Genomic DNA, 10447 nt, shown 5'->3' on the forward strand with positions numbered 1-10447 from the left:
ACACTTATATTAATTTTTATCGCAGTTAAATAATTAATAATAGTTAAATAAAATAAAATTAACTGATAACCTAACTATTTTACCAAATAATGCCATAATATACATCTTGAAACTATACCCGTGCTACCTTTTTTGTACATCCCCAGGGCTCTGGGCCATGCATGCACCGCCCAAATCCCAACTTCAAAAATTTCATGATGTCTCACCGCCCTTATACGTACGTCTCGACACGTCAACCCAGGCTTCAATGCTCCATCCTGCACGCCGGCCCGGGTAGTCGTCGTCCAATAGTTATGTCGTGCAACCGAATGTACCATGCGCATGGTGTATATGATGTCGTTTTGACTAAAAACGCGCGTCTTACTTAAAAAAAAAATCAGGTTCGATTCTTGGCAATAGCATTATTGTGGATATATAGTTATGAATTTCTGGATATATAGTTATAAATGTGTGGATATATAGTTATGAATTTATGGATATTTAGTTCATTCATTGTGGATATTTAGTTCATTCATTGTAGATATTTACTTCATTCATTCACTGTGGATATATAGTTATGAATTTATGGATATATAGTTATGAATTTCTGGATATATAGTTATGAATTTATGGATATTTAGTTCATTCATTGTGGATATTTAGTTCAATCATTGTGGATATTTAGTTCATTCATTGTGGATATTTAGTTCATTCATTGTGGATTTTTACTTCATTCATTCATTCATTGTGGACTTTTACTTCATTCATTCACTGTGGATATATAGTTATGAATTTGTGGATATATAGTTATGAATTTCTGGATATATAGTTATAAATTTCTGGATATATAAAAATGTTATTGCCGGGAATCGAACCTGATTTCTTCTTTAAGTGGAACGCGCGTTTTTTTAACCAAAACGGCGCCGTTTTGCAACCGTATGCACCTTGCAAGGTGCATTCGGTTGCACGGCATAATTTGCGGTCGTCGTCGGCAAATTATTCTGTGGCTGTGAGTCCACATTGCAATTTGAATCTGGGTCTAAGGGAGTGTTTGGTCGCAAATTATGCTGTGCAACCGAATGCACCATGCGCATGGTGCATTCGATGCAGAACGACGTCGTTTTGTTTAAAAAAACGCGCGTCCCACTTAAAGAAGAAATTAGGTTCGATTCCCGGCAATAACATTTTTATATATCCATAAATTCATAACTATATATCCACAAATTCATAATTATATATTCACAGTGAATGAATGAAGTAAAAATTCACAATGAATGAACTAAATATCCACAATGATTGAACTAAATATCCACAATGAATGAACTAAATATCCATAAATTCATAAATATATATCCATAAATTCATAACTATATATCCACAGTGAATGAATGAAGTAAATATATACAATTAATGAACTAAATATTCACAATGAATGAACCAAATATCCATAAATTCATAACTATATATCCAGAAATTCATAACTATATATCCACAGTAATGCTATTGTCGAGAATCGAACCTGATTTTTTTTTTTTTTTTTTTAAGTGGGACGCGCGTTTTTAGTCAAAACGACGTTGTTTTGCATCGTATGCACCATGCGCATGGTGCATTCGGTTGCACAACATAACTATTGGTGTTTGGTTGAATGTAATTTGGGTGTAATTGAATTGTAATTTCTTGGAAGGTCCAGTTACTTCGTTTGGTTGGAAGAAATTGGGCAAATTATATCATGCACCACGGTGCATGATCAATGATGCATCGCGCGTCTTTTTGTTAAATGAAAAGAAACGGTGTTTGTTTTCCGCCGTTTCGCACCCTTTCGCAAAAAGTAATCCGGCCTGTTATTCAGTGTCATTTTGTATACACTGCAGTTTCAGTTCAACACAACTACAATTTCATTTCGATATAACTATAGTTTCATTCGATATTTATAGACTCAAATATGTGAAAATGTTATTTAATTTAATTTTATATACACTATAGTTTCATTAAAACACAACTACATGATCATTTTGATATAATTACAGCTTCATTGTACAATATACACTCAAATATGTGAAATGTTATTCAGTTTCATTTTATATACACTGCAGTTTCATTTCACTATAACTACAATATCATTTTGATATAACTGCAATGTCGGTTTAGATATACTGTAGTGTCAGTTGATGTTTAATACACCAAACAAGCAGACTCCGTTAACTATAACGGCGGGCCGTTTCTTTACTTAAAAAAACGGCGCCGTTTTTTACCGCAGTGCATGTGCACCGCAGTCTATGATATAACGACTGAAGAAATTGTAATTCCTTAACATTCCCTCCAAATGCTAATTGCAATTCAGACTCCCACTTCAAGAATTGCAATTCATGATTTGAAGGGAGAAAAAAGATAATTTAAAGACAATTTTACCCTCTAATTATTTTGTCTTATTAGCTATCATCCCCCTCTCATTCTCACCTCTATACCCCCGCATTCTCTCCGTTTCTCTCTTTGTTGAAGACGCAAAGTCAGAAGCAGCAAAGGATCGGAGAGCATCCAACGATTGTGGGGAGGGGGCCAAACATTTTAATAACATTATTATTATTATTATTATTATTATTATTATTATTATTATTGTAGTACATACGGACATTTCAGTCATTGTATCACTTATTTCCTTTCAATTCCATGCTTTATTACTGCATACCAAATACTGTAATTTGAATTCTTACTTTATTCTCACATGCATGTCAAACACTATAATATGAATTCCTACTTTATTCATACCTTATTCTTTCCCCATTGAATTACAATTCCTTTCCTCCCCTAATTCCTTCCTTCCAACCAAACACCCTCTAAATGTTCACAATTTACTTTTTAAAAATTCACAATTTGTATACTAAGAACACATAATGTTAACATATATATAATTGATTACCTTATTTTGTATTCACAAGTTCTTTTTTTCAATCACATAATATTAACAGATTAAAGTTTGAAATCTGTATTGTATTCACAAATTTCATTCTACAGCTGTTATGTACACAATTTATATTCTAGAAGTTCACAATTTCAATACTAAAAATACACCATTTATATGTTGTTTAGAACCAGGTTCCACCTTGCAAGGTGGACCTTGGTCCATGGTATAACAACTCTCATCGACAAATTATTCTGTGGACTCAGGTCCACCTTGCAAGATGGATCCAAGTCCAAATCTTCACGATTTACCTTTTAAAAATTTACCCAATTTGTATACTACGAACACACAATGTTAACATATATGTAATTGATTATCTTGTTTTGTGTTCATAAATTCCCTTCAAATACTCCAGTCACACAATATTTAACATATTAGGATTTGAAGATCCTGTATTGTATTCACAAATTCCTTTTTACGGCTATTATGTACATAATAATAATAATAATTTATATTCTAATTGTTCACAATTTTAATACTAAAAATACACAATTTATACGTCGTTTAAGATCAGAGTCCATCTTACAGACCATGATCCATAGTATAACAACTCCTCGTCGTCATCACATTTATATATGAGCACACTAACATGGGGATTTATCCCCCAAATGAAAAATGTTTCTTTGGAGAGCCGCTTGTGATATCCTCCCACCACTTCTAACTTGCTCATAAAAAGAGTTGATGTGAATCCGATTTATGCCATGTGTGGTTTATATCAAGAGGACACTATGACCATATGGGAACAATCCAACCTTCCAATCCCCAATATTGTGACGAATATTTTTCATGTTTGGCTTACTGAACTTCTAAATGCTCTAGATTCTGATGGGATAATATATGCAGCATCAATCCTATACAATATTTGGAGATCACGAAACGGAGCAGTTTGGGATCCCCTACTTCCGCGACCAACGAAGCTGCTTGTGGCTGCCGCTTCAAACATGCAAGCCTGGCGTCGTGTTCATGCTGCCAACGCCCGAGCACAGCCGGAGTCGCCATTACCGGCCGACCCATTGCCGCAGCCAGATGTACACTCCGACATGCCGCCTGCTATGGAAACCGTGCCGTCACCAAGAATTTGCTGTGTCGATGCTGGTTTCATCCACGAAACAGGCAAGGCCACGGTAGGAGCAATTCTACTCGACAGGGGTGGGGGATATGTTGCGGCATTCAGTGCACCTCTCCTGGATTGTTTCTCACCACTTATGACTGAGGCTTTCGCATGCAAGGAAGCCTTATCATGGTTGACACTACAGCGTTATCTTATTTCACCACCATCTGCGGGCCATTGACAGCTGCAGAGCAGCTGCATCCTTATTTGATTCTTGTTCGTTTAATTTTATTCCTAGATCAGACAATTATTTAGCTCATTCTTTAGCCTCTACTGCATCCTATTGCTATGTATTGGGATCTTTTTCCACCTGACATTATTGCGGCTTACTTCTAATGAATTATCACATATTTTTCAAAAAAAAAAAAAAAACATGAGGATTTATTGATTTAATCTCAAGAAAAAATTAAATTAAAAATTAATCTTAATTATTCATTTAGAAAGTTTTAACAGATCTAATGTAATTTGAGAGAAAAAAAAAAAAAAAGATACAGTAATATTTTTTATAATTTTTTCTAACTTCAAAAGTATAATTTTTAACAATATAAAGTGCATTTCTGGATAAACCCTAAATTTGCATTGTGATGTTGATGCATGTGTTGGATGAAGAAGTGGAATTAAATTGAGTTGGATTGGGCATTCAATTTGTAGAATAAGAAAGAAAGCAGTGTAAGTATCTCCAGGAATGGAGAAATTATTGTATCCTGGAAATAAACCTCATCTGCTCAAGGCACATAACCTACAATAATGCATTCTCCAACTTCAATGCCTATGGCTGCAACAAAGTGCATGTATGTGCAGACATTGGTCTGTGAGGTATATATATATATATATACACATCATCTCCAGTGACCTCTCACTGGAAAAGAAACCAACAAAAATAAGTGGTGATCCCTTTGCCAATGTCTTTGCAGTTTTGCACTTGTACCTGATCATCTCATGCATGTTTTTGAATCTGAAAAAGCCCCCCAAATCATCTGCAAAACAGTTGAATAATTGGCCAAGTGGGAATTGAATGGTCTCGAGAGTGGAACGAGGCGAAGCGAGGTTGAGATCACTGGGCAGATGCAGGCAGGGGTTGAGTTAGGCCGCGCCCTCTTGAGAATGTGTGTTCATGTAGAGCCCGATATGCAGAACGACGAGGATGAAAAGGGCGACTCTGATCTAGGATTCATAAGCACTTCTTTCGCAGATAGTTCATTTTTATTCTCTCTTTTAAGCAGCAGATTATCCTGAGTATCATCACATCACAGTATATAAGTAACCGGTTTTTAAACAGACAGCAAGCAAGACAGAAACCTCGGTTTAATTTGCAACAATGTGGAAGTAATTGAAACATGGGCTCCATCTCAACTAAAAGTTTTAAACTGATAGTTGGATTGCACATTAATGGTTATATGCTCAACAGAAGTGACTTACTGTAAGTATCAACCCATTCAGTGGCCGGACACATTGAGGAAGACTTAGCTGCTGATACAAGTTCTTCACAAACCGATGTTCTAATAACATGCTAGCTGTAGGCCTCTCAGCTGGGTTTCTGCGGAAACAACACTGCAAGAAATCTTTTCCCTCGGGTGATAGCGAATCAGGTATTGGCGGGGTTTCCTTTAGGACCTTGAACATGGCTGCAGGCTGTATATATATATATTTACATCGAACATTAAATTCGAGGAAGGGCTAATGCTAATGCAAAACATGGATGGAACAATAATGTGCTTCACTTACTCCTTCATACTCACTCCAAGGCGGTTTCCCATTCATCATTTCGATTATAGTACAACCCAAACTCCATATATCAATAGCAAAAGCATAGTCGGAATTAGAGTTGTCCTGTGCACCCAATTGCATGAGCTGCAGACCGGCAACAAAAGATATTAGTACTCAGTAACGCGATTCAGAGAATGTTACACGAAAACAAATAAGGATTAGATACCTCGGGGGCCATCCAATACGGACTTCCCTTCAAAGAAAGGTATCCTGCTTGTCCAGAAAGCTGAATAACAAGAACAAGGATTATATTCAATCAAAATCAAAGATACCACAAAAGACCGACTGTCCATATGGTCAGCCACTCAAATATCCACTCACGTGTTTAGACATCCCAAAGTCAGCAAGCTTGACGACACCATATGCATCCACAAGCAAATTAGCGCCTTTGATATCCCTATCAACATCCAGCAAAAGTGCTCGAGTATTTTAGTTCTGTTATAAATTTTCTATACATACACAAAACAAGCAGTTCCTATATATTATTATGTTCAAGACTCTTACCTGTGTATGGTTTTTGTTCCATGTAAGTAAGCCAACCCGCAAAGGATATGGCGGGTGAAATTACGAACAACAGATTCTGTAATTGCTCCACAATGATCACGAATGAACTTGTTGATAGAACCAGGATGAACATATTCAAGATATATGTAAAAACTGTCACCAGCCTGTACAATGAAGCAAAGGCTTTGTTAAGGGCAAATGTTTGCCAAGGGACAACAACCTATGCCAAACACTCACTATTTCACTTCCATAATATTGTACTATGTTGGGATGTTTGAGGTTGCTGAGAACTTTAATTTCCTGCACCGAAAGATGATAATTAGCATTAAGAGGACAAAATATATTTAACTTTTTTTTTTTTTTGAGTACTACTGACTCTGTTGCAATGTAGTATCTGTTCATAACTACTTTCTCAACCTACTGAAGCACAAAGATGATAATTAGCACGCCATTAAGAGGACAAACACTAGTTAAGGTTTCTAGGACATGCTAAGGTTAAAGATTAGTAATATAGACAACAAAAAACGGGGCGAATCAGGAAAACAACCTGTTGCAATTGCCTCATACATTCAGCAGATTTGGGATCATCTGGTAATAGTTCGACTTCTTTCATTGCACATAAAGCTCCAGTTTCTCTTTTAGAATAACGACACAAGGATTTAGTGTTTTATAAAAAAGACTGCACATATATATAATACATGAAATCTTGTGTACCTGTTGGAAGCCACATATACACTTCCAAATGTCCCGCGCCCAATGAGCTTTCCCTTTTGCCATTGGCCTTTGATGGGCATCAATTCTTGCATAGGAGAAACAGGCAGAGAAGGAGAAGGAGAAGGCTGTGGTGATGGTGCAGCAGCGGATGGAGGGCGGGGTAAGGGGTGGACATTGCTCTGAGAGCCACTGTCACGCCTCAACATTGAGGTTTCATTAGGTAATATATTCAGCGAAGGAGATGCAGGGCGGCTTGGACTATGGTGAGGAGAGTTATCACTGCTAAACGCCATTTTGTCCGGTGAAAGCTGACAAGGGAAGCCTAGAGTATGGTCTGCGGAATGAGGCATCTCAGAGGCAGACCAACCTTGGAAAAACGTAGGAGGGGTATAGAACTTTGGACTGGAATGATAACTGGCATGATTTAGCGGGCTGTGCGAAGGACTTGCATAAGGACTAGATGGAGCGCTAATGGCTGCAGGAATCTTCAATTCTGTCGTCCTTCTGGTGCCAATAGGCTCTCCAGGGGACTTCCTGCATCGAGCCTGACTTTCAGGATTTCCTGTGTTCTTTCTTGCAGCTTGGTTTAGTGACCTGAGAAAACCAGACCACAAAAGTAGAGGACTTTGGTTCATTTAACCCAGCAAAGCCACATTGCAGGCCAAAATGTTAACATTACAAGTAATATCAAAACAAGAATTATCAATTGTTGCACGCAGGATAGCTCAGTTGGTTCCTGCGTGATAGATTGTGGTCAATGACAGCATGACAACCGTAGTATGGGAGTTACACCACGACTTGATGGGCTCCTTGTAGACACCGACACTGGTCCTCCTACCTATTCGGCCGTCATCATCATTTACCCCTCCACTATACAATTTGACCACGGTGGGGGGTTGGGGGCTAAGAAATTTCGCCTTGTGGGCAAAGATACCGGATCGAGCTTGACAGCTCCAGTGTGGGAGTTACACCTAATATGGTGGGCTCCACGTGGGCACCAAGCACCCGTCCTTACACCTAATGAACCATCACATACATTTACCACTCCACTATTCTGTCGGGCCGGAGTGTGGAGTCATGGGACGACGAGGGAATTTCGCCTTGTGGGCAAGAATTATCAATTGCTGCCCGCAGGACAACTCAGTTGGTTCCTGCGTGATAGATTGTGGGCAATGACAGCCTGACAACCGTAGTGTAGGAGTTACACACGACTTGGTGGGCTCCTTACACCGACACTGGTCCTTCTACCTATTCAGTTGTCATCGTCATTTGCCCCTCCACTATCCAATTTGACCACGGTGGGGGGTGGGGGCTGGGGGCTAGGAAATTTTGCCTTGTGGGCAAGGATACCGGATCGAGCTTGGCAGCTCCAATGTGAAAGTTACACCTAATATGGTGGGCTCCACGTGGGCACCAAGCACCCGTCCTTACACCTAATAAACCATCACCTTGATTTACCACTCCACTATCCTGTCGGGTTGGAGTGGGGGAGGACGAGGGAATTTCACCTTGTGGGCAAGAATTATGAATTGCACAAAGATTGGTCGTATAAATATTGGCTCCATCAAAGAGCAAGAAATTGAAAATATTGCAAAAAGAAAAGGCATATTTAGGTAAAAATGAATGAATTCACCTCTGCAGGGAGAGAGCTCCTTCGCCTTGCCCATCGCAATTGACAGAAGGATGAGAATCAGTTTTGTCTCTCTTGACGTCTCTATCTTTGGGATTGGGAATGGAGTCCTCAGGCGAAGGCAGAGGGATACTGCAAGAATCGGTGGAGGAATGGGAGACTTGGCGGATGAGAGTTTGCAATTCCGGGAGCGGGAGAGGCATGGGAGAGGGTTGAGTCCCGGAGGAGGAAGAAGAAATCCTGGCCGGCGAATTGTCGCAGCTGGAGCTCTTTCTAACGGGAACACAAGTATCTATGTCCTGGTCGGTGAGGTGGTGGCGCTTGGTGGCGTGGCGGCGGCTGCGGCCAAAGAAGAAGGCCCCTCTCAGGGCGCACCCCCCACCCCCGGACACAATCAGGCTATCATCGGAATGTACCTTGGCGGAAGAGGAGGAGGAGGTGGAATAGACGGAGGAAAAGGCGCTCTGCCACCAATGCATTGCCTGAGATTTTCCTAGATATATCAATACTAACATGCATTACGTCGGAGAATAATATAATAATAATATAATATTAATAATAATTATTATAATATGGAGGAGGCGGAAGAGGACGCCGCAGTCGCCGTAGGTAGTTGTTAGCTTCCCCGGAAAACAATCCTAATAATCTAAGAATCAAAGAAGAAGATGACGATGAAGATGAAGGATAATGGGGGCAAGGGCGGATGTTACGGTAACAGAGAAAGGGAAAATGTCGGAATAATAAAAGGAAGCAACCTACGACGACGACACCACCCGAATGGGAAAGCGTCCCCCGTCCTAAGGTCAAAATACCTGTCTTCTCCTATTCCCTATTTCTAAATTTTGTGCAACTCAACCTCCCTTTGCATCTTTACAGACTTCATTTTTTTTTTTTTTTTTTTGCTTTTTTATCTGTTGACCGTGCAAAAACTTTTTTTTTTTTTTTTTTTTAAACAAACCGTGCAAAAACAACCTTATTCTATATCTTAGTCATACTTGCTTTGCATTTTTTTTTACGTCTGGTTCATTATATATAGACAAGGGATCAACGCGAAATTTCACCCAGATAAAATATGCGGATTAATTATAGTCATTGACCTTACCAAAATTAACAGCTCATAATGAAGATAAATTTTAAAAAAATACGGTGATATTATGATAGTTTTGTGTATTGTTAAAAGTTTAAAGCGCGTAATTGTAAAGTTTAAAGTGCATATTTTCAAAGTTTGAGGTACATAAATTCAAAGCTTAATGTGTGTAAGTTTATAGCGCTAGGTGTCTAAGTTTAATCTTAAGGTGTTTAAGTTTAAAACGTAAAGTGCGTAAGTTTATAGCTTAAGCTGTTTAATTAAGTATGTAGCTTAAGGTGCGTCAGTTTGAACCTTAAGGTGCGTCAGTTAACACTTAAGTGCATCAGTTTGACACTTAAGGTGCGCCAATTTTGCACTTAAGGTGCATTCGCTTGATACTCAAGGTGCGTCATTTTAACACTTAAGGTGCGTCAGCTTGACACTTAAAGTGCATCAGTTTGACACTTTAAGGTGCATCAATTTGACACTTAAGGTGCGTCAATACGACACTGTCAGTTTGAAACTTAAGGTGCATTATTTTGAACCTTAAGGTGCATCAGTTCAACAATGGTAGGAGGAGAATACATCCAGTTCCCAGGAAGTGCTTTTTTTAAAAATTTTCCTTGATTTGAGCCGTTGATCTAGATTAGATCAACGGCTCAAATCCCACCCCATCTTTCACCTGGGAGACTCGTGCGGTTGGATGTGTCCCGT

The 10447-nt window shown here is 38.9% G+C and overlaps 1 protein-coding gene across 1 annotated transcript; it reads right to left on the reverse strand.

Annotated features, from left to right (window-relative positions):
• Positions 1-4666: 4666 nt before the first annotated feature.
• On the reverse strand, positions 4667-9488 carry LOC109177872 (mitogen-activated protein kinase kinase kinase YODA-like). Its single transcript, XM_019327349.1, has 11 exons — positions 9237-9488; positions 8668-9200; positions 7035-7628; positions 6868-6955; positions 6558-6620; positions 6321-6484; positions 6138-6213; positions 5983-6042; positions 5775-5900; positions 5469-5681; positions 4667-5281 (listed from the first exon to the last, which is right to left on the reverse strand). Exons 2-11 carry the CDS (start codon positions 9177-9179, stop codon positions 5162-5164), a joined length of 2016 nt encoding a protein of 671 aa, XP_019182894.1. The 5' UTR covers positions 9180-9200; positions 9237-9488; the 3' UTR covers positions 4667-5161.
• Positions 9489-10447: the final 959 nt, after the last annotated feature.

This window comes from Ipomoea nil, unplaced genomic scaffold (assembly GCF_001879475.1).
Source record: "Ipomoea nil cultivar Tokyo-kokei standard unplaced genomic scaffold, Asagao_1.1 scaffold0805, whole genome shotgun sequence".
NCBI classification, from domain to species: domain Eukaryota; kingdom Viridiplantae; phylum Streptophyta; class Magnoliopsida; order Solanales; family Convolvulaceae; genus Ipomoea; species Ipomoea nil.

What these genes read in the sequence shown, in the direction of transcription:
- LOC109177872 (XM_019327349.1), bottom strand. Translation starts at nt 9,179, where the DNA reads ATGTTAGTATTGATATATCTAGGAAAATCTCAGGCAATGCATTGGTGG. An exon ending in GGAACAAAAACCATACACAG is followed by an intron (nt 6,214 to 6,320) that starts GTAAGAGTCTTG and finishes GGATGTTGATAG; the next exon opens with GGATATCAAAGGCGCTAATT. An exon ending in CGTATTGGATGGCCCCCGAG is followed by an intron (nt 5,901 to 5,982) that starts GTATCTAATCCT and finishes GCCGGTCTGCAG; the next exon opens with CTCATGCAATTGGGTGCACA.